We start from the raw sequence: 15,013 nt of genomic DNA, 5'->3' as shown, positions 1-15,013 counted from the left end.
CAGACATACCTTTTTGTTTATTGACATTAAATCTGGATACATTGTTAGATAAACACTACGTTTACACTTATTCAAATTTTGAACCTCCTAACAGACTGCTAAACTGAATTTAAAAAGTTCAGCATAATTGAAAGTTTACTAAACTGTATGATACTAAGTAATCAGCCAATCCCAGTGAGTTACTTTCATTGTAAGTCAAGCAGTATGTGTGACTCATATTCCAGCTGCCCAAAAGTCAGTTTTCACAGAAGTACTGAAATTTTTATACACCAGTAAATGCTTACAACATTTTGAAATGGTTAAGACCTTTTTTCACTATAAAAGCAAGGCAACTTGTATCTCTTTGGAAAACATGCTTGAGTCTGCAAGTCATGATACATTCCAGTTAGTGGATTATGAACCATAAATTATTTTCCTGTGCCATCATTATGAAATACATGAAAAAGAATTTTGCTCTCTCTATTTCATTATTAAAGGAAAAGAATACAGAGCTGGTACTGGATATTTTATATGGTTAAATTTGGTATTTTAATGTGTTTTCCCCCGTCATAGTGTACCAGTATTCTTTTCCTTTAATTTTAAAATACTAGTATGCAAAGAAGCAATTTTAAGGAGTTTTTAGTCATATGTTTTGTAAAGAGAGTCCAGCAAAATTCTGTGATTCATCTCCCATTACCACTGCTTAAATAAGTTTAGTTCATATTGAGAAAAGTAAATCTTGCACATTTTATACCACCAATTGCAGATAGAGATGATAAGTCAAAGTAACTTTACCCATTTCAGTATGATTTTTATTTTTGTAAATACATTTGATAATGGAATATGTACTTTGATGGTTTAGTCAGGTAATACTCACTTTAAAGGCATGTTACAGATGCCGAATGTAAAGTTCGTTTGTTTTCCTTACATGGCACTGTGAGTAGGTGGAATGATTCTGAGTTATTTTTCCAGTGCTTGTGGGGTACAACATCATTAGAAAAGGCTTAGTGTCTGAAAACCTTTACTATTTGAAAATTTCATTGTTAATGGAAATAAATATTCGATAAATATATGGATGCGAGGCATGGGCTATATAGATGAGGCCGTGTGGAGGAGGGTGGATGTGTTGGGAATACGTTTATGGATAATATGTGGTGTGAGGTGGTTTGATCGAGTAAATAATGAAAGGATAAGAGAGATGTGTGGTAATAAAAATTTTTGTGTTTATGAGAGCAGAAGAGTGTGCTGAAATAGTTTGGACATATGGAGAGAATGAGTGAGGAAAGGTTGACAAAGAGGATCTATGTGTTAGAAGTGGAGGGAACAAGGAGAATAGGAAAACTAAACTGGAGATGGAAGGATGGAGTGAAAAAGATTTTGAGCAATCATGGTGAGAACATGCAGGAGGGTGAAAAGTGTGAATTGTAATGATGTCGTATACTGGGATTGACATTCTGTCATCAGTGGACTGAACCACAGCATGTGAAGCATCTTGGGTGAACTATGGAAGGATCTGTGGGGTTTGGTTGTGAATAGGAAGCTGTGCTTTCAGTGCATTACACCTAAAGCTTGAGATTAGATGTGAACGGATGTGGCTTTTCTTCATCTATTCCTGGCGCTACCTCGATAACATGGGAAACGGCAATCAAGTATAAAAAAGAACATATTCAAAATGCTAAATTAGGAACTTGATTTAGAGAAAAAATACTCAGTATGGCAAGACCTTATTGTCATTCTCTGAATTCAGTCATATCCCATCTTTACATCCATACCCTTAACAACCACATTCCTCTCCTCAAACCCATTTATAATCTTTCAAATTTCACCAGAAACAATTCATGTCGTCTTTACCTCATACATTCTTCATATTAACAGGTGCATTTATAGATACCCATGCATATTTCACTAGTCCAATCTTTCCTTCCACCCACACCGTTCTTTATCCATTCTTATCATGCTCTATAACATCTTCCCAGTCTCTTGGTGATAGCACAATTTCACATCATGCTTTCCCTCTTCCCTGATAATTTTCATTCATTCCCATCCCTACTTTTCCTTTTACAACTTGCATTCATTTCCATTTTCACTCCATACACCCTGCCCAAGGATATGGGTTTCCTCAGTCCCCAACACATCCAAACTGTAACTTCTAAAATTCTCCACAAGCTCACTCCAATTACTCGCACCAGTCATCCATTAACATCCAGAGTCATCTTCCTCAGTTGCTTGTCCCTTGTACTCCCCAGCATAATTGATAGATTCCAGTGCCACTTCATAGCCTTTCCTGCCTCACCTTAGACAAACCACTGGCAAAGAGCAACTCTAGTGCAATCTTTCCCAGAGGCTGTCATACAAAGAATGTAAACAATGTAAATAATAGCATTGCTAAACAACTAAATTTCACAAACACTAATTATTTGGAACATGATGAAATGGCCTCATTCACTGTAGCTGTCATGTATAATGCACCGAAGCTAGAGCCCCTCATCCACAACTACACCTCATATATCTTTATGTGGTTTCTCCCAATCACTTCATGCTGTAGGTCAGGCCATTGACTGCACAACATACCTTGTATACCACATCACTTCAGTTTGCTTTATCCCTAGGGCCCTTGCTTCACACCTTCCAGCATGTTAAGGCCCAGAATCCACAATATTTTTTTTTGCTGTCTTTCCACCATCTTGCTAACCCCTTTTCCATGTTCCCTCCATTTTTGATATGTATACCCCAAGTTATCCATTCTTTATGTCCAAACAGTTTCAGTGCACCCTGCTCAGCTCTCTCATACATATTCCTCATACCCTATCATTTCTTAGATTAGTTGGAGAATGAAATTCAAGAATGCTGTAAATTTTTATTCAAGATGGCCAAAAGCCTTTTTTAAGTACTATATGTACTTTATCAGTTTGTAGCTTATCAAATAAATATTGAATGCATATATGAAGGTTAGAATCATAGGTAAACTCCTTCTGTAAAAGACCTTAGCTTGTGATTTTGATAATTAGTCAATGCCAATTGTTTATGATGTCATATGGGTATGGGTGGTGTAATTACATTGGAGAAAAAAGATGTCATTGTAATGAAATTAAATTTGGATGTTTATATCTACTTTAATTTAAGGGTTATTTTCATTCTATATCATATTCTTATATCTGCATTATAGAACTGTTTTTACTTTACAGGTAAACACATTTTAGCCAAGTTGGAGAAGTACTTCATAAAGAATGCCCCTGACACTATGGGTGCCAGCATGACAAGTCCCCTCTAAGCTGCCCTTACCCTAGCTCTACCACCACTTGCCACATGCCACTGTTCCAGAGAAAAGAAGAAAAGAAAACAACCTGTTTTAGAGGAAATTATGAAGATTTTTGAGCACGCAGTTTATCTTTTAAGAAACTGTCAGTGGTGTGAAGCACATAGGCTAGCTTTAGTGATGTTTTTCATTATACATGATCTGATGTGTATATGTATTATTTTCTCTTAAAAGTCTTAATTATTAATGGGATTTAACTTAAAAGGTTTGATCAAATTTAAAACATTATGAAGGATTATAATCAGTGAAAACTGATTTCATGTAATGCAGGGGATTTAATTTTTTTTTTTTCCTGTGAGTGAAACCTTAGATGGAGGTAATAGATTTGTAAAAAACATTGAGTTCCTAGTTATTTTTACGCTGTAAAAATCTAGGAGGACTAAATCTTTTGATTTGAATTCAAATTGTGAATTTGAGAAGTGGACATCATAGTTTTCTTCCTGATTTTATTTATATTGAAGTTAATAATATTGACAAGATTATCTTGCATTGCAAATTTGAAGGTAACAAACTCTCTCTACCTTGACCTCTCAGGTCATCAGAATGATGGAATTTTTCTTTTTGTGACATTTGATATATGATTTTTTTTGCTGTAACAATTCAAAAACCATTGAAAAGAAATTAATGTTAATTCAGACTTATTTTGGTGTGCCCTTAATGCATAGTAACTATTCAGCTAGGCTCTTGTAGTGTGATAGAGCATGTTATTCATTATTGTGGGCTTGTGGCTACTTGCATGATTTTGCTGTAGTGAGCTTTTCCCATATATATCAAATTTGAATCTTAGAAATATACCTGTTTGCCACTTTTTACCCAATTGGTAAATGTTGTTACCTAACATTGTATTGCTCTTTCTTTCATATTAGTAGTGGTGTGTAATGTTAGTATTTAGAAGCCATGTTTGCCTCAGTAGAGCAAACATGGTACTTCTCAAGTGATTACAGCAGAGCATGGAAGGCACCCCATATCTGAACACAAGAGTTAAAGATGAAACAAGGATTATATGTTCCCATTATCTGGCACTCACACACTGTAGATCAGTAAGCACAGGTGTAGTCAGGTTGGAGCTGTTAGAAACCAGTCTGTAAGACAAGACAAGGATCCAATAATAACTGTTGTTGCTTGCTACACTTCAAAGACCACAATGAAAGTTGTTGGTGTTGTAAAGTGGATGATGTGGGAGGTGCCTGCCCTGGCCCGTGTCCCGGTAACGGTACGGGACTCTGCCCTCGTCCAGCCAATGGGTCATCTCGGCCTAGTGCATTGTAAAATTTGATGTACATTGTATCAACTGGTATATATAAATCAATTTCAATATGTAATATTGGGCATTACTGTAAATCTGTACAGTTGAATATTCTATATTTTCTTACTTGTTTGTGTGTTTGTAATGTCAGTGTGATAATACAATACCACCACTGAATCAGGCACAATTTTGGCAAGTCATGCCTGTGTGTTAGGAGACTGGTGTCTGGATCATCAAACATTGTAAAAATTTTCAAACACTCACCAACCTTTTGTCTCACCAGCTGCAAACCATTAGGACACTGGCACTTACACTGCATTTTAAAGATCCCATATGACTGCTGCAACTCCTCGTAAGGATTGTGAGCTTGTCCTTTGCAGTGCACTCCTTGGGGTTGGCAAACAGGAGAATAGGGAGGTGGATATAAGCCTTTTCACCAACATTAGACTATGTACATTTCAGTTGTTTCTCCTCCCTTACTTCTGTAGCTGGCCACCAGACCCAAATAGCCCAACTAAGGGGCTATAACTACTATCCTGCTGAAATTCTCTTGGACCTGCATATACACTGAACCCAATTGCTTGAATGCATTGGTATGTGTTTTGTTGGTGTATGAGTATAAGAAGCAGTGTTAATATCTGTTAATCTTGTATCTTTGTATCCCTGTACTTGAGCTCTTGCAGGCTGGAACAGGCCCATGTGTTTATACTGTAGAACTCCTGCCCTTGCCAAAAGACCTAATATTGTCAAATTGTAAATTTGTGAATATTATTGAATTTTTTTGTGAGGCCAATATTCTGGCTTGTAACATTTTGTAATAAATTAGTGTACAGAAAAATGCTAATGTGTACATTTGGAACATGTACCTTTTGTAAACTCCATATTGTACAGAGCACATGGTGATATACTTCTGAGCTGTGTTACTGCTGTATAGTAAATTGTACATATTGATTATGAAGCAAGATCTTAGCTTGGCCTGTACCTGCCTGTTAAGCAATAGTTGTATATTGCATATGTAGATGTAATTTTCTTGTAAACTGTATTTTGTATATGTCCTAAGCTAACAGTAGTTGGTGTAATATTTACTGTCTTGATCTCACAGTTCCTGCGGGGAAGGTGTGAAATGTAAAAATTTTGGTCCTTTTTGCCTTGCTTATAGTCTGCCATCTTGGTTTGGGTCTTCACTCATAGTTCATATTCACAGTTTCAATATGCCTTAGGTCTAAGTAGACAAAAACAAAATCAAACATTTTCACACTTCTCCATGGAAATGCTCTCTCCTCCAAACTGGCTCCTTGGTTATGAAATTAAATGGATGAAATATGTCATTTTATCTATATCAATTTGAATTCAAAGTTGATTAAGGGAGCCAGTGGTCATAAACTGTACATCTATGTACATTTTCATATTTGTAACCTTTGTTTGCCTTAGATGTAGACGGACATGGTCCTTTTATCCAATTTTTGGCACTAGCTTCTCTCTGAAGGGTTTTATTGTGTTCATGTATTCATCCAAACTATGTAATCTTATTCAGACTTCACATTAAACTCTTAATGTTGAAGTGTTTGCACCATGTCTGTTGATATTAGCAGTTATTAAACAGTTTCGTGTAATTTTTGTATTGTTTGTATTAGTGTAGTTAGCCTAGAGGTGTGCTAATTGGCTGCTGGGCTTGCTTCCCCATGACATGGCAATTCCTGTGGTTCTTGAAACTGTTATTTATCGTGTTGCTTGGGGAGATATATATATATATTATATATGTTTAATTTTCTTTTTCATTCATACTTGTTCGCCATTTCTTATGTTAGCGAACTAGTGCTGGGAATAAAGGAAGGCCTCTCTCATCCGTTCTCTAGCTGTCATGTGTAGTGACTTGAAACCACAGCTCCCCCATATGCTTCATATGCCTTGGTTCAGCACACTGACAGCATGTTGCCCACTGAATCTCCGATTCACTAACATTCTCCTACATGATCAGGCTTCAAGCATCCAAAACCATTTCCACTCCATCCTTCTATTTCCAATTTGGTCTTCACCTTCATGTCCCCTCCTCTTTTGACACATGTATCCTCTTTGTCAGCCTTTCCTCACTCATTCTTTTCATATGTACAAACCATTTCAATACATCCTCTTCAGCTTTTTCAACCATACTCTTTTTATTACCACACCTCTCTTTTACTGTCATTTCTCACTAGGTCAACTGCCCTCACACCATTTACTGTACTTAATCATTTCATTTCATTTTCCTCTTTTTCATATATGCTGCCCCATAGCCCATGCCCACATCCATACAACACTATCTGGACCACTATACCCTCAAATATGTCCATCTTTGCCCTCTTGCCTCACTTTCCAGCCATTCCTTAATTTCCCCAGAACCTTCATGCCCTTACTCATACTCTGACAAGCTTCATCTCCCATTATTACATTCACTGTTATACCCACTTTTCAATATCTAAAACTTTTCACTTTCCCCAAGTTCTCCCCATTCAAACACATGCCACAACCAACCTGTTTCTCTTCAGTCCAAATTCAAATAATTTTGCTTTTATTTACATATATTCTTAACTTTCTCATTTCCCAGAAACCAAATTCTGTAGTTTCTCACCCAAATTTAAGACCACTCACCCTCCTCTCTGTCTTTATGCACGTGCCTTACTCTCTTGATAATAACTCCTCTGCTGCTAATAACTTTCCTCCCACACCATATATTTATAACACCTTCCACAAAGCATCTTGGTCAACCTGACCATATGCTTTCTTTAGAACCATAAATGCCATATGCAAATATATATCTCACCCATCTTCAAAGCAGACACATGATCCACACATCCTCTACCACTTCTCAAGACACATTGTTCTTCCGAACATGATGCTTTGTGCATTTCCCCACCACCCCAACACTGCTCTTCCATGCAAGTCACCCAAAACTCTCATCAAACGTAGCTCTGTAATTCATATATCACCTTTCTAGACACACGCTCGCACATATGGCACTACCTTGCTAATGCGGAGAAATGGCGACCAAGTATGAAAGTATATATGCTCTAGTTTTGGTGCGTTATACTTGACAGACAGAGTAAATGTGAATAAATATGGCCTGTTTTTGGCAGTCTTAACAAATGCAGTAAATGGTGAGCATGTATGAAAACATACATATATATGTATTTTTGTACTTGTTCACCATTTCCCATGTTACCAAGGTAGTGCCAAGAACAGATGAAGAAAGGCTGCACTCACTCGCATCGATTCCCTAGCTGTCATTTGCAGTTCACCAAAACCACAACTATGCTCCACAGTCTTTTCTGTGGTTCCCTCAGGCTGCTTTACATGCTCTTGCTTAGATCACTGACATCATGTCTACCCTTGTATACAACATCCTTCTAATTCACTCTGAATATATATACATTTATATTCATACTTGATTACCATATATCATATAATTGGGATAGTGCCAGGGACAGACAGAAAAAAATCACATTCGCTCACATCCATTCTATAGCTATCGTGCAATGCACCTAGACCATATATATTTATATTATAGTCAATGTATTTATGCGTGTATATAAATTTCATAATTGCCAATTCCTATGTTAGCAAGTTAGCACCAGGAACAGACAAAGAAAGGCCATATCTGCTCATCCATTCCTTAATGCACCAAAACTAAAGCTCCCTGGTTACAATCAGGCCCCACAGACCTGTCCATGCTTTCCCCAAATGCTTCACACATTATACCTAACATTATACTGAAGACATAGAACACTACTAAACAGTCATACACTTGCCTCTCACAGACATGCACAAAGCATCACTGCTATGCTGGATGGATAAGGCTGGCTTCCTGAATGCTAAGGGAGCCCCATAGATGGGGCTTCTGGAGCAGAACGGTAAAGGTATACATGACAAGTGAACGTGTGCAAATAACACTTGTTATATTCTTGATGCTACCTCGCTAAGGCGGGAAAAGTATGTTTATAAAAATATACATATATGAATATACATATTGTGTACATATGTATTTATACATGTTAGTGAATTCCCTTTGCCATGAGCAAGAAGTCACCTTTGACAAGGCTACATTACTGTCAGTGGACAGAAAAAAGTACAGCAATATTGCCATTTTCACCCTGGATTAATGCATCTTCGCCTGAGCCTGCATGATGCACAGCCTAGAAGCTCCTGGAGCCCCATGAAGAGGGTTCTAGAGTTAAAATATAAATTTTGATCATGCATGTATAATGAATTATTATACACGATAGTGGATGTGAGCAGAGAAGGGCTATTGTGTGTGTGTTCCTGGCACTACCTTTCTACTTGGGAAACAAGTATAAAAGTGTATATACATATATGTGTGTTCAGACTCCTCCAGCAAGTAATAACTGCAGTTAAAAAGTCATCTGCTGATGGAAAAGAATATGGCACTGTCAAGGACCTTATCCCAAATGATCCCACCTTTCCCTGTTCCCAGATGATGCACATCCTTAAAGTTGAAGAAGTCCTGGGAGGCAAGAGCATAGCAAGGCAGTGCCAGGAACGAAGAAATGCCCTAATTTGCTCACATCCATTCTCTAACCATCATATATAATCTACCAAAACTAGAGCCCACATCCACAGACCTCTCCATGGTTTTTCTGATACCACATTTAGACAAGAAAATGAATCCTTTAGCATCTTGTACACATAATTCATTTGCTCTGCCCAAAACTATGCCTCACCTGCTTGGTTGTCCACCCTCTTAAAAGCAGATAAAAAAAAACCAAACGACAAAATCGGGCTCTAAGAAATGTTACTGGCTACCCAGCAACCACAAATACTCATTTGCACAGACCCCTTCAATAAAATTCCACCACAACAAGTGCAGCAACAACACTAGACCACTCATTCTGTACCACCATATTCAACCACCATTTTCAGTTAGAAATGAGCAGCTTACTCCTGCCTCACACATAACAGCTTAAAGAGTGGATGTGAGCAAATGCGGCCATCCTTTGTTCTTGGTGCGTCCTTCCTAAAGCGCTACCTCGCTAACACAGGAAAAGCAAACAAGTAGGAAAATATATAAATACATTTATATGTATATTCATTTTCTCTTCCATACATGTCCAGTATTTCCCACATCAGCAAGGTGTTGCCAGGAACAGATGAAGAAAGGCCACATTTTCCAAAACTTGCATTTTCCTCCTGAATCACCCCATCCATAAACAAATTAAACAACCATGGAGACATCACACACCTCTGCCACAGACCAACCTTCACTGGGAACCCAGTCATTCTCCTCTCTTCCTTCACATACACATGCCTTACATCCTTGATAAAAACTTTTCACTGCTTCTAGCAACTTACCTTCCGCACCATATACTCTTAAGACCTTCCACAAAGCATCTCTATCAACCTTGTCATATCCCTTCTCTCATTGCTGTTTCCTGTGGGGCAAGGTAGCGCCTGGAATGGATGAAGGGAAGCAAGTATGAATATGTACATGCGTATGTATGTATTTGTATGCGTATGTATATGTTGATATGTATATGTGCGTGTATGGGTGTATATATATACATATATGTGTGTGTGTGTGTATGAGTGGATGGGCCCCATTCTTCGTCTGCTTCCTGGCACTGCCTCACTGACACGGGAAATGGCGATCAATATAATAAATAAAGTATATTTCATACATTTTCGCCTCCCATGCCAGCAAGGTAACATCAAGAACAGGTGACTGAGCCTTAAAGAGAAAAATCCTCGCTTGGCCCCCTTTTGCTGAAGTTCCTTCTTTTGGAAAAGTAAACCAGGAGGGGAGGATTTCCAGCCTCTGCTCCCTCCCCTATTAGTCACCTTCTATGACACACAAGGAATATGTGGGCAGTACCCTATCCACAGGGATATATATATATATATATATATATATATATATATATATATATATATATATATATATATATATATATAAGCATACCATAGTTTCTAGAGAAACAACAGATGTGAATAGTCCACCAGAATATATAATTCTGGTGCACAATTTACAAATTAGTACTCAGTTCACCAGTAAATTTGAATCGTGGACAACCTCATTAATACTGTATTATTACTATGTAACACCAGGACCTCTTTATGGTGTTACTTCATATTTGAGGTAGCACTCTCTGCAAAAGCTGGGGCTTAGTTGACTTCTTTTGGACAAGGTTTTCATAAGAACTACTTCCCATACATTGACTGTTCCATACTCATCACCTTTATGAAGTTAACATCTTGTATGAGGTGTAATCACTTGTCAGAGGAGTTTAAATTACACACGAAGAAAGACCCATCCACTTGTATACACAGATACTCTTACATATACATATCAACATAAACAACACGTACATATTCATACTTGCTTGCCTTCTTCCATTCCCAACACCACCTCGCCCCACAGGAAACAGCATCATCCAAGTATTCTCTACATGTCATAGAAGGCAACTGAGGGGTGGGAGAGGGTATTACTTACCAAAAGAAAGAAGAGACTAAGGAGCCATGTGAGGATTTTTCTCTCTAAGACTGTCACCTGTTCTTGGCTCTACCTTGCTTATGATGGAAATGTCAAGCATGTATGAATATTACCCCAGGACCCCATTTCCAAGAGCTTCAAGGCTGTAGTACATTCAGTAGCACGGACAAGATTGATGCACTTGAAGCAAGTTCTCTGACGAGACTGTGATCTTTCATCAACTGAGATATACATCTCTTTTAAAGGTGACTTTTTGCTGTCATCATCATCTTAGGCAGGTGGAGTCCTATAACACTACCTCGCTAATGTGGGAAATGGCGAATGTGCATGAAAAATATATATATATATATATATATGACCAAAGGATGTCTATATTTTTGGATTTTCTAACCCTATTCATCTTGTCTTCCCCACTTTTTTTCTTTTTGTTATCACTTGTGTCTACCATTCATCATTTAAGTACTGCCCCTTAACCTTTTTCTAATACTCTTTCCCAATTTTTTATATTTTTCTTTATTTACTCCCCACTTTTCATAAGTTGTGCCCTTCTTTCTCTCCTCTTAGCCACTTTCTTCTTTACTGTTTTCTACCTCCCTGTCCCCAAACTACAGTAGTTGTTTTGCATTTCATGTTAATGAACAAATTTATTTATGTCCACTGTTGCCAATTCAGGGAAACAGTCCCTTAAGCCTAATGCTGAACCTTTGTCATCCAGGCCACACTAGCGTGTACGTAGGATGTTTTCAACTGTATTATATGTAAAAATGTATCTTATACAATATGTATAAAATGGAGTGATGCATTCCATTTGAACACCCGAGGTTTTTCTACCCAGTGTGGAAAGGTGAACAGTCTGATGGCCAACCGCTCCAGTTAGCTATCCTCTGCCAGCATTGTTTCTAGAATTGTTACTGTTACTGGCCAGGGTGGAGGTGTGGCTTGGCCTAAGTAACCCTTCTCTGTGCTCTTCTCCTCTGCCGTTATCCCCGGCCATCCCACAATAACTTAGGGCTCTCATTGCTACCCCTTTTGGCCTGGATCACGTGAATCCTGCAAGTTGTAGACACAAACTAGTTTCCTTGCTCCAGTTCTCAGTAATTATTAGTATAAACAGTAAATCTACAGCTTTTACATCACTTGTACCAATGAAATCTCCTTTTTCTGAATATCAGTAGTAGATCAGTTTCAGACTAAACCTAGTATGAATACCACATGAAGATCAAGAGACAGTGCCTTGCCACTACTGCTTGTTAGCGAGGAGCGTGGAGAACGGCAGAATGGAGAGGGTGTTCTGTGAGAAGGGTGGGGCTTGGCCAACCACAAACCATGTGGGCTGGCGCGGGCTGGTTGCAGCTCCTTGAAGGTGCTGCTATACAATCTTGTATGATTGTAAACATGAGCAGGATCATTTTTTTCGTTTTATCTTTACATACTTCCCAGATTCTCTTACACTATATATATATATATGCATTGGACAAACTTTGCCCTTTGTATTTCCCACATTTTCTTCGTGAAGATTTTAAGTCCCTTTGGGTTTTCAACATGTCAGTTGCTATGAAAGATTTTCAGTCATCCCACTTATTCCCTTTCTTTTTGTTTGTTATTTTAGCTCTCCTTTTCTTTTATTTCTGGACTTGTTGTGTGACCAGCCCAGCGTTCTAACTTTTCACCAATTTATCAGTTCTGTGATGTACATGCTGTATCATATGTAATGGTCTACTCCATTAATAAACTTTCTGTAATGTGAAATGGATTTTAATTTCCTTATTTGCATATAACTAACAAAATTTTGCCTCTTAATGAATGATGTTGAGGATAATAAATATATATCAACCTATCTTGAGCATTCAGGGCCTGAACATACAGGAAGGTGAAAGGCATGCAAGGATAGTCACTTGTTTACCAAATGGCGTCCTAGATATGTCTCTTCATTGTATATCTACTGACTGCTGTATTCCTTCCTTATACTCCCCTCATGATTCGATTATTACAGAAAAGTGCACTTAGGAACTTAACGTGTTTCATTTCCCCATGGATTCATACTTGATCACGCACTAAATTTTGATCCTTTCCAATATATTGTGGAGCAGAAATACTTAAAAAAACAGATGGATTTGTATGTAGCACTTATGGATCTGGAGAAGGGATTTGATACGGTTGATGGAGATGCTTTGTGGAAAGTCTGTAAGAGTATATGGTGTGGAAGGGAAGTAAGCTGCTAGAAGCAGTGAAATTTTTTGAAGGCTGTAAGGCATGTGTAGAAGTAGGAAGAGAGGAGAGTGATTGGTTCCCAGTGAAGGTCAGTCTGCAAGCAGGGGTGATGTCCCCATGGATGTCTTAATTTGAGAATGGATGGGGCGTTTAGGGAGGTAAATACAAGTTCTGAAGAGGGGTGAGTATGCAGTCTGTTGGGGATGAGGGCCTAGGAAGTGAGTCAGTTGTTCGCCAATGATACAACACTGGTGGCTGATTTAAGTGACAAACTGCATATGTTGGTGACTGAGCTTAGAAGTATGTGAAAGGAGAAAGCTGAGTAAATGAGAATAAGAGCAAGGTTACTAGATTCAGTAGGGTTGAGGGACAAGTTAATTGGTATGTAAGTTTGAGTGGAGAAAAATTGAAGGAAGTGATGTGTTTTCGATATCTGAGAGTCAACTGAGCAGTGACAGGAACCGTGGAAGCGGAAATGAGTCACAGGGTGGGGGAGGGGTCAAAGGTTTTGGAAGTGATGAAGAATGTGTTGAAGGAGACAACGTCAGCTCAGAAAACAAAAATGGGTATGTTTGAAGTAGTTATTCCAACAACATGGTTGCAAGGCATGGGCTATAGATAGGGTGGTACGGGTGAGGGTGGATGTGTTGGAAATGAAATGTTTAAGGACAATATGTGGTGTGAGGTAGTTTGATCAAGTAAGTAATGAAAGGGTAAGAGAGATGTGTGGTAATAAAAAGAGTGTGGTTGAGAGAGAGCAGAAAAGATTGCACTGAAATGGTATGGACATACAGAGAATGAGTGAGGAAAGGTTGACAAAGAGGATATATGTGCCAGAGGTGGACAAAACAAGAAGTGGGAGACCAAATTGGAGGTGGAAGGCTGGAATGCAAAAAAAATTCTTAAGGGATCAGGGCCTGAACATACAGGAGGGTGAGAGGCGTGCAAGGAATAGAGTGAACTGGAACGATGTGGTATACCGGGGCCGACGTGCTGTCAATGGATTGAACCAGAGCATGTGAAGCATCTAGGGTAAAAAATGGAAAGTTTTGTGGGGCCTGGATGTGGAAAAGGAACTGTGGTTTCAGTGCATTACAAATGACAGCTAGAGACTTGAGTGTGAACGAATGTGGCCTTTGTTGTCTTTTTCTAGCGCTTACTCACATGGGGGGAGGGGGGATGCCATTTCATGTGTGGCAGGATGGTGACAGGAATGGATGAAGGTAGCAAGTGTGGATGTGTACAAATGTATATATGTATATGTCTATGTATATGTATGTATACGTTGAAATGTATTGGTATGTATATGTGTGTGTGTGTGGGCGTTTATGTATATACATGTGTATGTGGATGGGTTGGGCCATTCTTTCGTCTGTTTCCCTGCACTACCTTGCTAACGCAGGAGACAGCAACTAAGTATGATAAATAAATGTACATATATGAGTGGAGGGTAAAGACTAGGGCATTGTTAGATAAGTACCTGAGATTTTATCCAGTATGATGAACTAGCACCTGAGCTCATCACCTGTCTTACCCAGTTACCAATACTGTTTTTCTCTACTACCATGCACACTGTTTGACTATCATTTCTGGGCTTGTCAGCTTTTTTATTTTCTTTCAAGATGAGATGACAGTAAAGTACTTTAAACTTCAGTTTACCACTACCACCCTTACTGAACTTGTCAAATGCATCAATCATGCACAACTTCCAGATTTTCAATGCTCTGACTATATTGTGACACACCAGCTCTTTACACTAACATGCATTTAACAACAGCAT

General features: G+C 38.4%; 2 protein-coding genes across 4 annotated transcripts in view; one reads left to right on the top strand and one right to left on the bottom strand.

Moving 5' to 3' along the window:
* Positions 1-12,771, top strand: part of pum (pumilio) — a 522,382-nt gene extending 509,611 nt beyond the window's left edge. For all 3 annotated transcript variants that reach the window (XM_071664569.1, XM_071664578.1, XM_071664577.1), the window contains one exon: positions 3,165-12,771. In XM_071664569.1, coding sequence (XP_071520670.1) covers positions 3,165-3,250 — 86 coding nt within the window. In that variant the 3' untranslated portion in view covers positions 3,251-12,771. The remainder of the gene's footprint in view (positions 1-3,164) is intronic.
* Positions 1-15,013, bottom strand: part of LOC139750181 (uncharacterized) — a 66,750-nt gene that overhangs the window by 23,879 nt on the left and 27,858 nt on the right. The gene's annotated exons all lie outside the window — the stretch shown is intronic.

The sequence above is a fragment of the Panulirus ornatus genome, chromosome 9 (assembly GCF_036320965.1).
Source record: "Panulirus ornatus isolate Po-2019 chromosome 9, ASM3632096v1, whole genome shotgun sequence".
In the NCBI taxonomy this organism is placed as follows: domain Eukaryota; kingdom Metazoa; phylum Arthropoda; class Malacostraca; order Decapoda; family Palinuridae; genus Panulirus; species Panulirus ornatus.
The sequence above is the reverse complement of the archived record's forward strand: the minus strand, read 5'-3'. Positions and strand labels throughout refer to the sequence as shown.